The sequence below is a fragment of the Schistocerca nitens genome, chromosome 12 (genome assembly GCF_023898315.1).
Source record: "Schistocerca nitens isolate TAMUIC-IGC-003100 chromosome 12, iqSchNite1.1, whole genome shotgun sequence".
Classification (NCBI taxonomy): domain Eukaryota; kingdom Metazoa; phylum Arthropoda; class Insecta; order Orthoptera; family Acrididae; genus Schistocerca; species Schistocerca nitens.
In genome coordinates this window covers 172,710,856-172,730,298 of record NC_064625.1, presented here as the reverse complement: position 1 = coordinate 172,730,298, position 19,443 = coordinate 172,710,856, and the positions used below count along the sequence as shown (strand labels likewise).

The window sequence follows — 19,443 nt, the reverse complement described above, 5'->3', positions numbered from 1 at the left end:
TAAGTACTCGGCGGAAAGCTTGTGCTATGTACATCCGTCTGTGCATTCAACATATTGTCCTGTTCTCGTCCAGCATGCGTATGCAAGGTGGCCAAAAACTGTCTGAGAAGCTTGTAAGGGTGTTCCATGGTAGCTTGTGCTAAGAAATAATTGTTAAAAACAATTCCATACGATGCGCCATTTCAGAGTCAATGAGCATTGAAATTTGCGAATCAGGTCGTCACGCGCGCAGTTTCAAGGTACCTGCCAGAGACGGTGTTGCCAAACGTGTTTTTCGTTTGGTTTCCTCAAACCGAATAAACGGACCTTTTGCTCATCATCATCATCATCATCTTGGACAGTTTCCAGCCACTGGCTGGGTCTGTCGGGAACACAAGCCTCTCCATCGTGTTCTGTCTTTCCACCATTCCCCCTCTTCCACCTTCGTCCAGTTCTCCCCTCTTCTCGTCACACATTCCTTACTCCCTTCACCCATCTATCTCTTGGTTTTCCTCTGGGCCTCTTCCCCTCCAGTTGCAGATCAAACATCCTCTTTGGAATTCTTCCCTCATCCATTCTCTTCATGTGTCCGTACCACTGCAGTCTTGATTTTTCTATCCTGTCCTGTACTGGTTCCTCCTTTAGTCTTTCCCTCACATACACATTTCGCAATCTGTCTCGTCTTGTTACACTCAACCTGCTCCTCTGGAACTTCATTTCACTAGCCTGTATTCTACTTTTGTCGCTTTTGTGCATTACCCATGTCTCACTTCCGTATGTCAATATGGGGACAAAGTAGGTTCGGTATATAATTCCCTTGGATTTCTGTGGCACCTCCTTGCTCCATATAAGCTCCCTAATGCATTTGTAGAACTGCCCTGCTTTTCTGCACCTTTCATTTATTTCCACTTCGTTTGCCCCCTTACTTTCAATCATGCTTCCCAGGTACTTGAAGTTCTCTACCACTTGTCGTTTTTCCCCTCCTTTTGCTCACCTAGCTTAAATTTATCAAATGGTTCAAATGGCTCTGAGCACTATGGGACTCAACTTCTGAAGTGATTAGTCCCCTAGAACTCATAACTAGTTAAACCTAACTAACCTAAGGACATCACACACATCCATGCCCGAGGCAGGATTCGAACCTGCGACCGTAGCGGCCTCGCGGTTCCAGACTGCAGCGCCCAGAACCGCACGGCCACTTCGGCCGGCTTAAATTTATCACTTCCGAGGAACTACTAATGAGCATTTCAACAAGTGGTAACTAACGGACCCAAAGATGTTGGTGCATTACCTCATTTTAGCGCGCGCATGTGCTAGAATTTGCGCGCTAACTTCAATTCTAATTAACTTGCAAACTGCGCAACGCATCGAATTTTTTTTGTTAACAATTTTTTTCTTAACAATTTTTTTTCTTAACAATTTTTTCTTAACAATTTTTTTTCTTAACAATTTTTTCTCAGTACAAAGCCCAGGAAACGCCCTTACGAACTTCTCAGACTCTTTCTGATCACCCTGTAGATTTCCATTTTCTCGAATACATCCGTAACTCTCGCTTTCTTGTCATCTCTGTTTTTTTTTCCGGCGTGATTCATTAATGGCGAGACTGTGTGTGTAGCCGCATTGTTACTTCGTTTTATGAATGAAAGGAAGAAAACAACTCGGTTGAAAACCAGGAAGAACAGCATTGATCTTAGTTCTTGCTTGCATGTGGTATTTGTAGGGCTTTCGCGGCCTGTTGATTAGTGTGAATGGTCTCTTGACTGTGTCGCCACTGTGTAATTGTTGCTGCCAAATAAATTCAACCGAATACTTAATGAAACTTAGCGGAGTAGGTAAAACAAATAAGTGTCAAGGTAATCTGCAGTCGTGAGTGTTGTAGTACAGCTTAAAAACTACGATAAGCTTGTGAAAGTTTTCATATTCAAGTATTTGATACGTTGTTAGTCGAGTATGACTATCCAAGGTTTAATTACGGCATGTCACGTTTCCGGATTCGGTACTGGTGTTCAACAGGGCGCGCCGTTTCGTGTAATAATGAGCAGCCTACTCAAATCATGTGTCATATGTTGGTGCAAGACAGCGTGACAAACGGGCATACCCCCTCGAGGAAAAGTTCCCCTACGTTACGCACTTACCGGGAAATGTCAGCATTGCGGGAAACGTCAGCTTGCCTGTAAGCGTAGCACCGAGCTCGCCCGGCCCGCCCCGCATTGCATCAGCGATCAGTGGTGACTGCTCGTATTTAGGAGGTAATCTCGAACAGCCCGGCCTGTGTCCCGTTAATGAGAATCACTATTGTGACATTGTGAGTTTCACCAGCTTTCACAGGTGGGGCACATGCAGACATCTGCTTCAGTTTTCCTTTCGTGCAGTAACGGTCGAGGAACGAAATGGCTTTCCGTATAAGTTTTCATTGCAGTGTGCGAAGTTTAGTAGTACAGATATATCAGAAAAGGTTAAAAAGTTCTTCTTTGTTATCGGCACTGCTTCTAGCCGTAATTTGACTTTCATTTGCAGGACCAATTTGATCCGAAGGTAGTTTCAAAATAACAATGTTAACTGGTTAGTTGTTTATTCGTCCATCATTTACAAGATTATATCGGCCATGTCGTCTTAGTTGAAAAAAGAAATTTTTAATTTTGTGTAGATCTAGATTAACAACTTGTGTTGTTAATTCTGAAATGTTGTGCCCAGCGTTTTATACAATCTAAAAAAACACTTTCACAATATTCATTTGTACATCACATCATTATCATTGGTCACTGCCCGCTCCCCCCCCCCCCCCCCCCAACCACCCACCCACCCACCCACATACAAATTTTCCATTTTCCTGCATCAGGACGCTGACGATACTCCCGTTATTGTATTATTCTATTGAATTCTTCGGCGCATCTGAGAAAAATACTGAGTCACCACCTCATCCCCACCGAATGAGACGTTAAGCTCAAAGAACTGAAGGACATTAGATCTGTCCACCAGAGAGCCTGGGAATATGATTTTATAGTAACATTCATTAAATTATGACAATTTACTGTAGAATAACACTCGTTAATTACGAAATACCATTCTCTACACTGTTACCTAAAGAATCGTTGACTTCGTAATGTCTTATTTAAACTTTTGGATTTTAGCTGTCTCTAATCTCTCTGGCCACTTTAATGTACAGTTTTACTCCCTTGTAGCAGCTACTGTTTTGGGTTTTTGTTTGTTTACTCTCGGTGCACGTTTAACTTCCGGCTCTTGCTCCATAACCATGAAAGTTGTTCGTAAGATAATTGCAGATGATGTTCTTTCTCTCAATTTCGAATATCGCTTCATGCGAACTACGTGCTGAGGCAAATTGGGGACTGAATATGTTATTCCGATTGAGGCTATGTACTCAAGAGACTTTAAACGAGCACGTATGTCTAGGAGTAGCTGAAGGTGTAGTAGCTTCATGACGTACAATTTAGTTCCCGTGATCCGTAATTATTCTCCAGCTCACAAGGGAAAAATTAGAGATTGCTAATGATTGTCTATTACTAACTGAATTATTGTAAATAGCAGCTTATGATAGTTACTTCTCTCTTATTAATTTACACTTGTCTATACTGAATTGATTCGTCCGTTGTATGGTGGAGCAGAATAAGGATTTGGTGCGAGAGTATGACATTCCGTTTTCGGAGGAGAGGGGCGATGACTTCCCACGCCCCTATCTGGGCACGCTTTTCATTAACTTAAGAGATAATCCGTACGAAAGTTTGCTTTGGGTAGCCTGTGGTGTGCAATGTACATATGATTTTACACAGGAGCTTTCGACCAGTTAAACTGCTGCAGTAGAGTGTCCAGAAAAACTGAACATGCAAACTGTCTACGTTACGGTAACTTTAAGTAATGGAGTTATTTGTGTATGTCAATTACACTACTGGTCATTAAAATTGCTACACCAAGAAGAAATGCAGATGATAAACGAGTATTCATTGGACAAATATATTATACTAGAACTGACATGTGATTACATTTTCAAGCAATTTGGGTGCATAGATCCTGAGAAATAAGTACCCAGAACAACCATCTCTGGCCGTAATAACGGTCTTGATACGCCTGGGCATTGAGTGAAACAGAGCTTGGATGGCGTGTACAGGTACAGCTGCCCATGCAGCTTCAACACGATACCACAGTTCATCAAGAGCAGTGACTGGCGTATTGTGACGAGCCAGTTGCTCGGCCACCATTGACCAGACGTTTTCAATTGGTGAGAGATCTGGAGAATGCGCTGGCCAGGGCAGCAGTTGAACATTTTCTGTATCCAGAAAGGCCCGTGCAGGACCTGCTACATGCGGTCGTGCATTATCCCGCTGAAATGTAGGGTTTCGCAGGGATCGAATGATGGGGAGAGCCACGGGTCGTAACACATCTGAAATGTAACGTCCACTGTTCACAGTGCCGTCAATGCGAACAAGAGGTGACCGAGATGTGTAACCAATGGCACCCCATACCATCACGCCGGGTGATACGCCAGTATGGCGATGACGAATACACGCTTCCAATGTGCGTTCACTGCGATGTCGCCAAACACGGATGCGACCATCACGATGCTGTAAACACAACCTGGATTCATCAGAAAAAAAGACGTTTTGCTATTCGTGCACCAAGGTTCGTCGTTGAGTACACCATCGCAGGCGCTCCTGCCTGTGATGCAGCGTCAAGGTAACCGCAGCTGTGGTCGCCGAGCTGATAGTCCCTGCTGCTGCAAACGTCGTCGAACTGTACGTGCAGATGGTTGTTGTGTTGCAAACGTCCCCATCTGTTGACTCAGGGATCGAGACGTGGCTGCACGATCCGCTACAGCCGTGCGGATAAGATGCCTGTCCTCTTGACTGCTAGTGATACGAGGCCGTTGGGTTCCAGCACGGCGTTCCGTATTACCCTCCTTAACCCACCGATTCCATATTCTGCTAACAGTCATTGGATCTCCACCAATGCGAGCGATGTCACGATACGATAACTCTCAATCGCGATAAGCTACAATCCGACCTTCATCAAAGTCCTTACACGAGGCATAACAACAACGTTTCACCAGGCAACGCCGGTAAACGGCTGTTTGTGTATGAGAAATTGGTTGGGAACTTTCCTGATGTCAGCACGTTGTAGGTGTTGCCACCGGCGCCAACCTTGTGAATGCTCTGAAAAGGTAATCATTTGCGTATCATAGCATCTTCCTCCTACAGTTAAATGTCGCGTCTGTAGCACGTCATCTTCGTGATGTAGCAATTTTAATGACCAGTAGTGTAATACTAGTTTCCGTTGCTGATTCACAAGAACCATACACTCCAAGAAAAAAAAAGAAAAGAAAATAATGAATTCGTGGGAACGAATGAGTGGATCGGAAATCTGAGGATATGATGCACATGTATAGACAAACGATTACAATTTAAAAAAAAAAAAAACAAAACTGGATGATTTATTCTAGAGAAAGTGCTTCACAAGCAGCTGTTCGGTTTGGCATTGATGTCCTTCCGAGGGATATCGTGCCAAATTCTGTCCAACTGGCCCGACAGATTGTCAAAATCCCTCTCTGGTTGGAGAGCAGTGGCCATTACGCTTCAAACGTTCTCAGTTGGGGAGAGATCCGGCGATCTTGCTGTTCTGGGTAGTTCGGCAAGCGCGAAGACAAGCAGTGTGCGGGTGGGCATTATCTTGCTGAAATATAAGTCCAGTATGGCTTACCATGAAGGGCAGCAGAACGGGCCGCAGAATGTCGCCCACATACCGCAGTGCTGTCAGGCTGCCGCGAATGACAACGAAAGCAGCAGTCCTCCGAAAAGAAGTGCCAACCCCGTATCATCACTTCTGGCTGTTGGGCCGTATGGCGGGCGACAGTCAGGTTGGTACCCCACCGCTGCCCAGGGCGTCTCCTCTTCGACCAGGAACTTCATCGGTTGGAGTAGAATGAGTGTTGCTCCGAAATGAGCACCGCCGACCCGCCGATCCCTTTGGTTGCCACCCACGGCCCCGTTACAGCAGAGGGGAATCTCAACGACGTTCTCGGCCCTGTTTTGTTGCCCTTCCGGGCAAGCCATTCTGGGCTTACATTTCAGCAAGATAATGCCCGTCCGCACACAGCGACGGTTTCCACTGCTTGCCTTCGTGCTGGTCAAACTGTATGTGGGCCAACAAGGTTGTCACATCTCTCACCAACTGAGAATGTTTGGAGCATTATGGGCAGGGCCGTCCACAACCAACTCGCGATTTTGACGATCGAACGCGCTAATTGGACAGAATTTGGCACGATGTCCCTTACGAGGGAATCCAACAACTCACTGATAGTTTTTGCCAATGCGAATAACTGCTTACCTAAGGGCCAGAGGTGCATCAACACTCAATTTGGGAAGCTTTTTCTCTTAAATAAGTCATCCAATTTTTCTCAAACTAATCATTTATTTGTCTGTAATGTACATCGCATCTATCCATTTCCGTCACATTCGGATAATTCCTTCGCGGTGTTTTTTTTTCCTTAAAAATGTATAAGACGGCAATCAAATCAAACGTAAGTAGGCTGTTAATTATTTTAAAAAGTAAGCGCCATATTTAACACATTTATCCCTCTGTAAGACAAGATAGCCAGTGCCTTATTGGAAAAATCTCTTCATCCCAAGAAAATCGACGGCCACGAATGTCTTTTAATGACTCCACCAATAAGGAAATCGCATCGTGAGAGATCAGGAGTGTGTGAAGAATGTGTAAGGGTTTCCCACAGTACTTAAAACAGCCTTGTCAATATGCGGGCGGGCCCACTTTTTGCAGCCGGCCTCTGTGACCGAGCGGTTCTAGGCGCTTCAGTCTGGAAGCGCGCTGCTGCTGCGGTCGTAGGTTCGAATCCTGCCTCAGGCATAGATGTGTGTGATGTCCTTAGGTTAGTTCGGTTTAAGCAGTTCTAAGTCTAGGCGACTGATGACCTCACATGTTAAGTCCCATTTTGCTTAGAGCCATTTGAACCACTTTTTGCCAAGTGGCTTCGGGCCATTACACACTTCTCCTGGCTGTTGTTTGTTTTCGAGACCTGGGACAGCTAATCTCAATCAAGTGGCTCCTCAGTCGGCATCATGAGGCTGAGTGCATCGTGTTCCGGTCTTCTCATCAGGGAAAAATCCCTGGCAGTTCTGGGAACACATCTCTGGACCTTCGCATGACACTCTCTCCCCTGTTTCGCGATGACAGAAAACGACGTCCGTCAGTCCCATCTGCTAAGGATCGCATACCGCGCAGCAGTACTGCAGAAGAAGGTCTCTTAAGTAGGTCTGTTGCATCTTCTAAGTGTTCTGTCAATAAAATGCAGTCTTTGGTTTGTGCTCCTCACAATATTTTCTGTCTGTTATTTCCAATTTAAGTTGTTCATAATTGTAATTCCTAGATATTTAGTCGAATTTACTGCGTTTAAATTTGTGTGATTTAACAGATTCCTCATCTGGATGGCCTCCCACTTTTCATTATTTACACTCAACTGGGTTTTGTACCACGCAGAAACCTTTTCTAAATCTTTCTGCAACTGATTTTGATCTTACGATAGCATTTCCAGATGGTAAACACCAGAACCATTGTTCCGTCGGTATTGGCAGTTACAGTGGCATTTGGTGGCCGGATACACCATCTCCTTCCCCCCCCCCCTCCCCCTCCCCTGCGTAATCCACCTGTCTGCGTCTAGTGTGAATCTCATGCTCAAGCGTGTTAACGCTCCCCAAGTGTTTACCTGCCATAGTGTGTATCTGAGGTAGAACGTGGGAACCCAGCCCGGTATTCAACTAGCTGCATGTGGGGAAACCACCTAAAAGCCACAGCCAGGCAAGTCGGCTCCCAAGCACTCGCCGTTGGTCCGCGAGCCGTATTCGATGTAGCTCGCCTTTCTGTGCCCCGAAAGGGTGCCCTTTAACACTCTCGGGTATCCAGGCTAGTAATTTATCTTCATACAACAATTAATGAAAAATGATGTTATATTACCGTTACAGGCAGAAAAGGCCGCCTGCAGAATCGCATTGGTGGGGGGGGGGGGGTATCTTGGTGTTCTGTTCCAATTTGATCTAGGAACATGGGATAACAAGTTTTTTGTGTAGTCGGACCAGCCGCCATCTGTATGAGCATTCGAACATCTGTTGTTGTTGTGGTCTTCAGTCCTGAGACTGGTTTGATGCAGCTCTCCATGCTACTCTATCCTGTGCAAGCTTCTTCATCTCCTAGTACCTACTGCAACGTACATCCTTCTGAATCTGCTTAGTGTATTGATCTCTTGGTCTCCCTCTACGATTTTTACCCTCCATGCTGCCCTCCAATGCCAAATTTGTGATCCCTTGATGCCTCAAAACATGTCCTACCAACCGATCCCTTCTTCTAGTCAAGTTGTGCCACAAACTTCTCTTCTCCCCAATCCTATTCAATACCTCCTCATTAGTTACGTGATCTACCCACCTTATCTTCAGCATTCTTCTGTAGCACCACATTTCGAAAGCTTCTATTCTCTTCTTGTCCAAACTAGTTATCGTCCATGTCTCACTTCCATACATGGCTACACTCCATACAAATACTTTCAGAAACGACTTCCTGACACCTAAATCTATACTCGATGTTAACAAATTTCTCTTCTTCAGAAACGCTTTCCTTGCCATTGCCAGTCTACATTTTATGTCCTCTCTACTTCGACCATCATCGGTTATTTTACTCCCTAAATAGCAAAACTCCTTTACTACTTTAAGTATCTCATTTCCTAATCTAATTCCCTCAGCATCACCCGACTTAATTTGACTACAATCCATTATCCTCGTTTTGCTTTTGTTGATGTTCATCTTATATCCTCCTTTCAAGACACTGTCCATTCCGTTCAACTGCTCTTCCAAGTCCTTTGCTGTCTCTGACAGAATTACAATGTCATCGGCGAACCTCAAAGTTTTTACTTCTTCTCCATGAATTTTAATACCTACTCCGAATTTTTCTTTTGTTTCCTTTACTGCTTGCTCAATATACAGATTGAATAACATCGGGGAGAGGCTACAACCCTGTCTCACTCCTTTCCCAACCACTGCTTCCCTTTCATGCCCCTCGACTCTTATAACTGCCATCTGGTTTCTGTACAAATTGTAAATAGCCTTTCGCTCCCTGTATTTTACCCCTGCCACCTTCAGAATTTGAAAGAGAGTATTCCAGTCAACATTGTCAAAAGCTTTCTCTAAGTCTACAAATGCCAGAAACGTAGGTTTGCCTTTTCTTAATCTTTCTTCCAAGATAAGTCGTAAGGTCAGTATTGCCTCACGTGTTCCAACATTTCTACGGAATCCAAACTGATCTTCTCCGAGGTCGGCTTCTACCAGTTTTTCCATTCGTCTGTAAAGAATTCGCGTTAGTATTTTGCAGCTGTGACTTATTAAACTGATAGTTCGGTAATTTTCACATCTGTCAACACCTGCTTTCTTTGGGATTGGAATTATTATATTCTTCTTGAAGTCTGAGGGTATTTCGCCTGTCTCATACATCTTGCTCACCAGATGGTAGAGTTATGTCATGACTGGCTCTCCCGAGGCCATCAGTAGTTCTAGTGGAATGTTGTCTACTCCCGGGGCCTTGTTTCGACTCAGGTCTTTCAGTGCTCTGTCAAACTCTTCACGCAGTATCTTATCTCCCATTTCGTCTTCATCTACATCCTCTTCCATTTCCATAATATTGTCCTCAAGTACATCTCCCTTGTATAAACCCTCTATATACTCCTTCCACCATTCTGCCTTCCCTTCTTTGCTTAGAACTGGGTTTCCATCTGAGCTCTTGATATTCATACATGTGGTTCTCTTCTCTCCAAAGGTCTCTTTAATTTTCCTGTAGGCAGTATCTATCTTACCCCTAGTGAGACAAGCCTCTACATCCTTACATTTGTCCTCTAGCCATCCCTGCTTAGCCATTTTGCACTTCCTGTCGATTTCATTTTTGAGACGTTTGTATTCCTTTTTGCCTGCTTCATTTACTGCATTTTTATATTTTCTTCTTTCATCAATTAAATTCAATATTTCTTCTGTTACCCAAGGATTTCTATTAGCCCTCGTCTTTTTACCTACTTGATCGTCTGCTGCCTTCACCACTTCATCCCTCAAAGCTACCCATTCTTCTTCTACTGTATTTATTTCCCCCATTCCTGTCAATTGTTCCCTTATGCTCTCCCTGAAACTCTCTACAACCTCTGGTTCTTTCAGTTTATCCAGGTCCCATCTCCTTAAATTCCCACCTTTTTGCAGTTTCTTCAGTTTCAATCTGCAGTTCATAACCAATAGATTGTGGTCAGAATCCACATCTGCCCCAGGAAATGTCTTACAATTTAAAACCTGGTTCCTAAATCTCTGTCTTACCATTATATAATCTATCTGAAACCTGTCAGTATCTCCAGGCTTCTTCCATGTATACAGCCTCCTTTCATGATTCTTGAACCAAGTGTTAGCTATGATTAAGTTATGCTCTGTGCAAAATTCTACAAGGCGGCTTCCTCTTTCATTCCTTCCCCCCAATCCATATTCACCTACTATGTTTCCTTCTCTCCCTTTTCCTACTGACGAATTCCAGTCACCCATGACTATTAAATTTTCGTCTCCCTTCACTACCTGAATAATTTCTTTTATCTCGTCATACATTTCATCTATTTCTTCATCATCTGCAGAGCTAGTTGGCATATAAACTTGTACTACTGTAGTAGGCATGGGCTTTGTGTCTATCTTGGCCACAATAATGCGTTCACTATGCTGTTTGTAGTAGCTAACCCGCACTCCTATTTTTTATTCATTATTAAACCTACTCCTGCATTACCCCTATTTGATTTTGTATTTATAACCCTGTAATCACCTGACCAAAAGTCTTGTTCCTCCTGCCACCGAACTTCACTAATTCCCACTATATCTAACTTTAACCTATCCATTTCCCTTTTCAAATTTTCTAACCTACCTGCCCGATTAAGTGATCTGACATTCCACGCTCCGATCCGTAGAACGCCAGTTTTCTTTCTCCTGATAACGACGTCCTCCATCTATGTGACGGTATATTAAGCAGGATTTGAAACTGAACCGGAGATGATGCGCAGGCAAATTATGCGAATCGATTGATTTGATTTGCAAAAGATTGTAACAGGGCTGAGATTAATGCTCAGACAATGGCACCATTTGCAAGTGCACCACCGTTCGGAGTCTATATGAAAAAAAGGTTTCCTGGAATTTTTTGGAGCGCCCACTTCGGTACTTTAAACTTGTACGAATCGGTTCAAACTTTGCACGAAGGTAGATAAATGGATAGTCAAAATGAAATTTCTTAATCCGAAAACCTTCATCCACTGCCAAGATACGATGGTTTAAAGTCGAGCTAAATCTAGCATGCAAAATTCGTTCTTACATGAAGTGAATGGGTCTAAGGCGCTGCAGTCATGGACTTTGCGGCTGGTCCCGGCGGAGGTTCGAGACCCCCTCGGGCATGGGTGTGTGTGTTTGTCCATAGGATAATTTAGGTTAAGTAGTGTGTAAGCTTAGGGACTGTTGACCTTAGCAGTTAAGTCCCATCGGATTTCACACACATTTGAACATATTTTTTGAACTGAATGCGCGGAAACGATTTAAAATGAGTAAATCAAAAATGCATTCTTACGATAAAACTGAAAACTCGCTTTCAAAAATCTAGCTCTATTCGGATCTGATGTACAAAATACGTTTTTTAGTTGCTTACGCGCCACTTACATGTTTCAAACGTGTGGGAATCGATTGAATTTTTTTAAGGAGATAGATAAATACATGTGATTAATTGTCCTCCTGTTGTTTAATGAGAGTTTTATCCGTCGCCACGATATAAGAAACATGGTACGAGAGACAATAACAAAACTACACCGGATCATTCGACGGCCAAGTCTACAAAAATCTTAATCGGTTGCCGAGCTGTGCTGGTCTAATATAACATTATGGCTGAGTAAAAGCAAGGAAGTAGAATGAGAAATGCTCCTATCGCGTCACAAAAAGGGTAGTACGTCCTTGGCAGAGTGGGGATGTAGAAGAGAACTAGCAGCTTCAAAGACATTTAAAACATCTTGACATATTCGCGCTTTTTTACAAGTTAACCTTACTTCGCCAGCGGAGTGAGCCCTCTTAGACCCACGGCCCGTTACATATACGGGTTACATATACGGTGAGGGGAGCACGGGCAAATACACAAATTTATATGCTTCTCCACAGTGGAATGCATTTACAAGAGGAAGTATCCGAGAGTGAGGATGCGTGCATCCTAAACAGTAATGACAAGCTGTGTCACACTGCACAACTTAACAAGTGCCGTTTTCGATGACATGAGGGCGTGTGTGACAAGCTATACGACATGATATCGTGTATCGTGTTGCTTTACTTGACACTATGCGTTACATTACGTGACATGGATACTATTCCTAACAAGTAAAAATGCGCGAATATGTCTGGATGTTTCCATTTAAAAGTCTTTGAAGCTGCCAGGTTAAGTCGAAAAACTAGTTATCTTCTTTTGCATCTCTAACTAAAATATTCGCCTTTTTCGTGCTACGATAGGAGCATTTTTTATTCTTATCAGAAATATTAAGTTATTAGCAGTTAAAATTCCAATTTCTTAAGAAGCTTGGACTGTAAATAAAAATAACTGTTGCTACAACAACTTCTCGATTAGAAACGGGTTACACTAAGCAGTTATTTATGGAGGAATACCTTAATAAGCTAGATATGCATTACATTCGATAACACTCGGAGACGACCGCTGTGGCCGAGCGGTTCTAGGCGCTACAATCTGGAACCGCGCGAGCGCTACAGTCTCAGGTTCGAATCCTGCCTCGGGCATGGATGTGTGTGATGTCCTTAGGTTAGATAGGTTTAAGTAGTTCTATGTCGAGGGGACTGATGACCTCAGAAGTTAAGTCCCATAGTGCTCAGAGCCATCTGAAACATTTTTGATAACGCTCGGAGAAAGCGGACTTTTTTTTTAAATTAACTATGGCTACTGCTTTAGGTCACTGTGTCAGACGAGTTATTTTACTTTAACTGGACTATGATAGTGAAAATTAGCTGACAATACGTTCGCCTTACCGTGTGGACTCGTCTTCTCCGTCGTGCTTCTCCTGGCCCTGGCCGTTAAACGTGACCCTGCCTATCTTGGCAGGCTTCACACCGACAACGTCCACTGCGGCCATGGTTCTCGCAGACCACCTCGCGACGCCAACTTCCGAAGCACGACTAGCCCTCATAGGGTGACCGCCGCAGTTATCAAACACCGCGCTGCACTTGTTTCCCCCCCCCACCCCCCCCCCACCCCTCCCCAGCGCCCGTCCAGTACTGTCAGAGCCGCGATTACATCACCTATCAGCTGAGCGCCACTCTCATCTGGACGCAAATGCCCCACTTCTCACTCCCAAGATAACACGCAGATATGCGCTTCGCTCAGGGTCACCTATATACGAAAACTGTAAATAGTAATCGTTCCCATATTAATTATCGTCTGGGTATGTTCTGAAACATAAATCCCTCAGTGGTTGTGAGTGATGATTTTATTGTCATGGTCATCCGCAAGATGTTCCAAAAATTCCGGAACATTCCCAACTTCGCACCAATTGTGTGTTGTAGCGAAATGCGGATGACATCCCTGCACATGACTATGTTCAACGGGTAACTGTTGGAAGTTTCATTGTTGTCCGTCTGTTAGTTAACTGTTCAGTAGAGATGGGCAAATTGAAACACGTAACTGTTTCGAAACAAATGAAACAGTACAACGTAATGTTTCGATACGCTGTTTCGAAACAGTGAAACAGTTTGTAATCTAATAAACCTACACATTTTATCATATTGAATGTCTACTGTATAAGTATGTCCATATAAACACAAATGAGGTGCGAGAGCGCTACACTTGGGTGTCTTGGCAGTTTCGTATTTCCTGCAGCAAATACGCTGCCTTCGTGTTGTGTGACTTTCGTACTTTTCAATTGGCTGAGGACAGCCATAGCTGAAGACAGAAGAACCACCACGAACGGAACTGGAGGTGGGAGAAAACTGTAGAAACAACGGATATGCTACTGGGATTCCCACATTCCGTTAGTATGGGTAATATACCCATCCTGCTAATTTCCATGCACACAAAGGGAATCACTGTGGATAATAGGCACAGTGACTATTATCTCACAAATAACGCCAAATAATTCGAATAAATAACAAAATATAACAGAAAAAAATTTTGTCTTTCAAGGTGTTTCGAACCGTTACTATAAATTCACCATGCTTCCCAGCCCTTCCCGTTCACCATCAGTGATATGTCAAACAGATTGCTTGCAATTATACCGACATCAAATTTATGTGTATGTCTAATAACTGCCACTCTGCGCCTTTTTTTATTCAAAATGTTGTAGGCTTACTTGCGTTTCTTAATACGATTACTGTAGATGAAAAGAGAACCGTATGTTATAAAAAAAGTGTAATTTAATCGAATGATTTTCACATATTTATTATTTTGAATGTGAATAGTATGCGTTGTTTTATTGTTTGGTTAGTGTTTATAAAACAGATATTACACCATTTCGTAATAGGACAGTCAGCTAGAAACGAAGCTTTATTTTCGGATATCTTAAGCTTCATACTATTGCTTGTCAAAAAGATTTCGACACTCTTGAAAGTGTTTCATGAAGTGTTATGTTGTGCTTCAGTACCTGTGCCGAGCCCGAATCTCGTCCGACACAGAGCGGAATGAAACATCACTGTTTCGATACAAGCACAGGTGGACTGAAACAGCCTTATTTTGAAACAACGATACAGTTTCTGTGTCTGGCTCGAGATCGAATCTGGTGCGGTTATCCGAGACAGGGGCGGAATGAAACACCACTGTTTCGAAACAGTGAACCACAGCCGTTCCGAAACACTGAAACAGTTCCACGTATCGATACACTGTATCGAAACATAGAAACAGTGGCCAAGTCTACTGTTCAGTGCTGTATTGAGTAGAAGATTGTGTCGCACGGATTGCGATTATCGAGAGAGCAGAGCAACGCGTCTGCGTTAAATTTTGCGTGAAACTCAATAATACCTTTACACCGACACACCAAATGATGCAGGAAGCTTACGGTGTTGAATGCTTAAGCCAGGGGTCTCCAAATTACGGCCCGCGGGCCAATTACCGGCCCGCGGTAATGGGCCAGACATGCGTGGTACCCGGTCCGTCGTATTTTATTTTTTTATTACCTTCGAACCTTCCTTATCGAGCACATCCCATAACGAGTGATTAGCACAACGAGCGGAAAAACGTAAGAAACTAACCTGCTTAACGAACGTTATTTCGCGTAAAAAATATGTTTAGTGCTATTTTTTCAGTCTTGAATAATCATTTCAAAAACAACTTCCTGGCTTATACGTGTTGGAACATTACTTAGGAACAAGTGCAAATAACACAGGTTTGTGGAACATGTCATGTACATAAAAGCATTTAAGTAAATAAAAGTAAAAAAAAAATTCAAGTTAAACAGCACATTTAAATTTAACATAATATAAAAAGTGGGGATATCATAGTATTTGTTAATGGTTGATGAGATACAATTACAGACGTGAGTACACCGTGGTATTGATACATATGGCTGTAATCTTGGTGCTATAAATCTTATTTACATGTTATAGTAGTGACATCTTATTTATATGACATAAAAATGACATAGTAATGTTAACAACTGAATCAGCTACCACATATGAAAGCCATCTTAGCCAATTTGTAACACTTGTAAGCAGACATTACAAATATGGATTGTTATACGATTATATCACTTGTTATGTATTTCAGTGTTATTGTCTAACCTGCTTTCAGAAAATACTTGATAATGGCACTTTGAAGCCGAAATCATGATTGTGTAAAGTGTAAATGTAACACTGTAAATAAACAACCGTCTAATAGCGGTACTGACGTTAATGAAATATATTATGACTGTCGCCCCTCATTATGAAAAAATTATATAGTATTTCTTTGTAGCATTGTAACTGAAATGAAATTAAGTCCACAGTTCACTGCTTAATGCCTACTGCAGTGCCACTCAGTAAAGATTGGCAACTGCATTAAGCACCACAAAAACTTCTGAACTGTACCGAGAAGTTCCCAGCGGTACTGGGGTATCAGGCCACAAGAAAACTTTGGCAAACTGCAGGTAGGTCGCGGCCCTTGGTGCTCGGTGGAAAAGCCAGTGTGGCCCTTAGGCTAAAATGTTTGGAGACCCCTGGCTTAAGCCATACTCGGTGTTGCGAATGGTGCACACGGTTTAAAAATGGCCGGACTGAAGTTAAAGATGTCCATCGTTCAGGGCGCCCTTCGACCTTTACCGACGACGCTCATGTCAGGAGCGTCAACGAAACTATGCTTGCCAATCGAAAACTGATTGTCCAAGAGCTTGCAGAAGACTCTTAACATTTCATTTGGATTATGTCGTGAACCCTGACACAGAATGTTGGAATCCATCGTGTTTTCGCCGAGTTCATCCCAAGGCTCAAGACCTTCGCTCCGCAATCTGTGAAGAACTTATGGATCGAGCAGCACCATGAAGCGGCGGCAGCCGAGTGGTTAGCGTTCAAGCCCCGTAATCGCTGGATCGAGTCCCGTTCGTCTGTTTTTTTTATTGTTATTCTTTTCAACACAATGATTTTCTTTACTATTTATATTACAATTGATGGGGAAAATACGTGTAATCTGATGAACTTTTATTAAATTTACAATGTTATTTGGCAGTCTTCTATTTATTATCGCAAATAATGTAGTATTCGTAACTATCGACTAGTAAACTACCAAACGCATAAAGTGATACTGAAAAGTCTACTTGTCCGTAATTTGACAAATCCCTTATACCTGGAAGGAGCCCGAAACGACTTGTTACCTCCAAATTTTGACCGGCACAGACGGCTTTCGAAAGATGTACAATTAATCGTCGCTTTCGACATTACGAGTACAAGTTACGGGATGGTACTTTTTGTAAAAATAGGGAAAACATAAACGGCACCAGCTGCATTGAATAAATGCTATGTTTCCGCATACGCAAGGTCTTTTGACGTTTTCCGTGGAAAAACAAACCTCGTTAACATTTTCAAAAACCTCTCTTTTAGACGATAGTTTGGAAGCAAACCATGCATAACGCAGTATTTCCTTAAAAGTCGGCGCTGATAATTGGTTATGCAGTATCGAGTGTATTTTAATAGCGTCTTCCAAGAAGCAATTTCTCGTTCTCTTTCGATTAAATACGAACAGTTTTGAAGACACGAACAAGCATACATTTTCAGTATCACTTTATGCGTTTGTTCGTTTACTAGTCGGTGGTTATGAATATTATATTATTTGTGATAGTAAAAAAGTAGACTGCCAAATAACATTGTAAATTTAATAAAAGTTCATCCGATTACACGTATTTTCCCCATTATATCAATTGTAATATAAATAGTAAAGAAAATGACTGTGTCGAAAATAAAACGAAACTCAATCTACATCTACATCTACATCCATACTCCGAAAGCCTCCTGACGGTGTGTAGCGGAGGGTACCTTGAGTACCTCTATCGGTTCTCCCTTCTATTCCAGTCTCGTATTGCTCGTGGAAAGAAGGATTGTCGGTATGCTTCTGTGTGGGCTCTAATCTCTCTGATTTTATCATCATGGTCTCTTCGAGAGATATACGTTGGAGGGAGCAATATACTGCTTGACACTTCGGTGAATGTATGTTCTCGAAACTTCAACAAAAGCCCGTACCGAGCTACTGAGCGTCTCTCCTGCAGACTCTTCCACTGGAGTTTATCTATCATCTCCGTAACGCTTTCGCGATTACTAAATGATCCTGTAACGAAGCGAGCTGCTCTCCGTCGGATCTTCTCTATCTCTTCTATCAACCCTATCTGGTACGGATCCCACACTGCTGAGCAGTATTCAAGCAGTGGGCGAACAAGCGTACTGTAACCTACTTCCTTGTTTTCGGATTGCATTTCCTTAGGATTCTTCAAATGAATCTCAGTCTGGCATCTGCTTTAACGACGATAAATTTTATATGATCATTTCATTTTAAACCACTCCTAATGCGTACTCCCAGATAATTTATGCAATTAACTGCTTCCAGTTGCTGACCTGCTATATTGTAGCTAAATGATAAGGGATCCAACGGCTTTAACGCCAACCACTTCTCTCTAAAATAATAATAATAATAATAACTAAAAATTATTCTGTATTGTTAAATTTTGTCAGGGCGGACGTCCGATGACACCCATTCAATTTGTTCGTTGATCCGTTCGCTCAGTTTTTTCATTAGAAAGGAAAGCTAACGCTCTGACCGAACACGCTGAGCTACCGTGCCGCCACCACTAGGCTTCAGCCGCTTCATGGTTAAAATGGCCACGCACAGATATACAGGGTGTTACAAAAAGGTACGGCCAAACTTTCAGGAAAAATTCCTCACACACAAAGAAAGAAAATATGTATTGGATCACAGCCGTCCACAATACGAGCACGAAGAGTCTGTACATTTGGTACCGGGGTTGCGTAGACAAGAACTTTCAAATGCCCCCATAAATGAAAGTCAAGAGGGTTGAGGTCAAGAGAGCGTGGAGGCCACGGAATTGGTCCGCCTCTACAAATCCCTCGGTCACCGAATCTGTTGTTGAGAAGCGTACGAACACTTCAACTGAAATGTGCAGGAGCTCCATCGTGCATGAACCACATGTTGTCATAAAGGCACATGTTCTAGCAGTACAGGTATGAAATCATGATAACGTGCTCCATTGAGCGTAGGTGGAGAAACATGGGGCCCAATCAAGACATCACCAACAATGCCTGCCAAAACGTTCACAGAAAATCTGTGTTGATGACGTGATTGCACAATTGCGTGCGGATTCTCGTCAGCCCACACATGTTGATTGTGAAAATTTACAATTTGATCACGTTGGAATGAAGCCTCGTCCGTAAAGAGAACATTTGCACTCAAATGAGGATTGACACATTGTCGGATGAACCATTCGCAGAAGTGTACCCGTGGAGGCCAATCAGCTGCTTATAGTTCCTGCACACGCTGTACATGGTACGGAAACAACTGGTTCTCCCGTAGCACTCTCCATACAGTGACGTGGTCAACGTTACCTTGTACAGCAGCAACTTCTCTGACGCTAACATTAGGGTTATCGTCAACTGCACGAAGAATTGCCTTGTCATTTGCAGGTGTCCTCGTCGTTCTAGGTCTTCCCCAGTCGCGAGTCATAGGCTGGAATGTTCTGTGCTCCCTAAGACGCCGATCAATTGCTTCGAACGTCTTCCTGTTGGGACACCTTCGTTCTTGAAATCTGTCTCGATACAAACGTACCGCGTCACGGCTATTGCCCCGTGCTAATCCATACATCAAATGGGCATCTGCCAACTCCGCATTTGTAAACATTGCATTGACTGGAAAACCACGTTCGTGATGAACACTAACCTGTTGATG

The 19,443-nt window shown here is 43.0% G+C and overlaps 1 protein-coding gene across 3 annotated transcripts in view; it reads right to left on the bottom strand.

Annotated features, from left to right (window-relative positions):
- Positions 1 to 19,443, bottom strand: part of LOC126215365 (uridine phosphorylase 1) — a 415,530-nt gene that overhangs the window by 86,900 nt on the left and 309,187 nt on the right. The window contains exon 1 of one of the 3 annotated variants that reach the window (XM_049942058.1): positions 13,065 to 13,197. The exons of the other annotated variants lie outside the window; for them this stretch is intronic. Coding sequence (XP_049798015.1) covers positions 13,065 to 13,168 — 104 coding nt within the window. The 5' untranslated portion in view covers positions 13,169 to 13,197. Of the gene's footprint in view, positions 1 to 13,064; positions 13,198 to 19,443 lie in introns of those variants that run through there. 3 annotated transcript variants of the gene reach the window in all.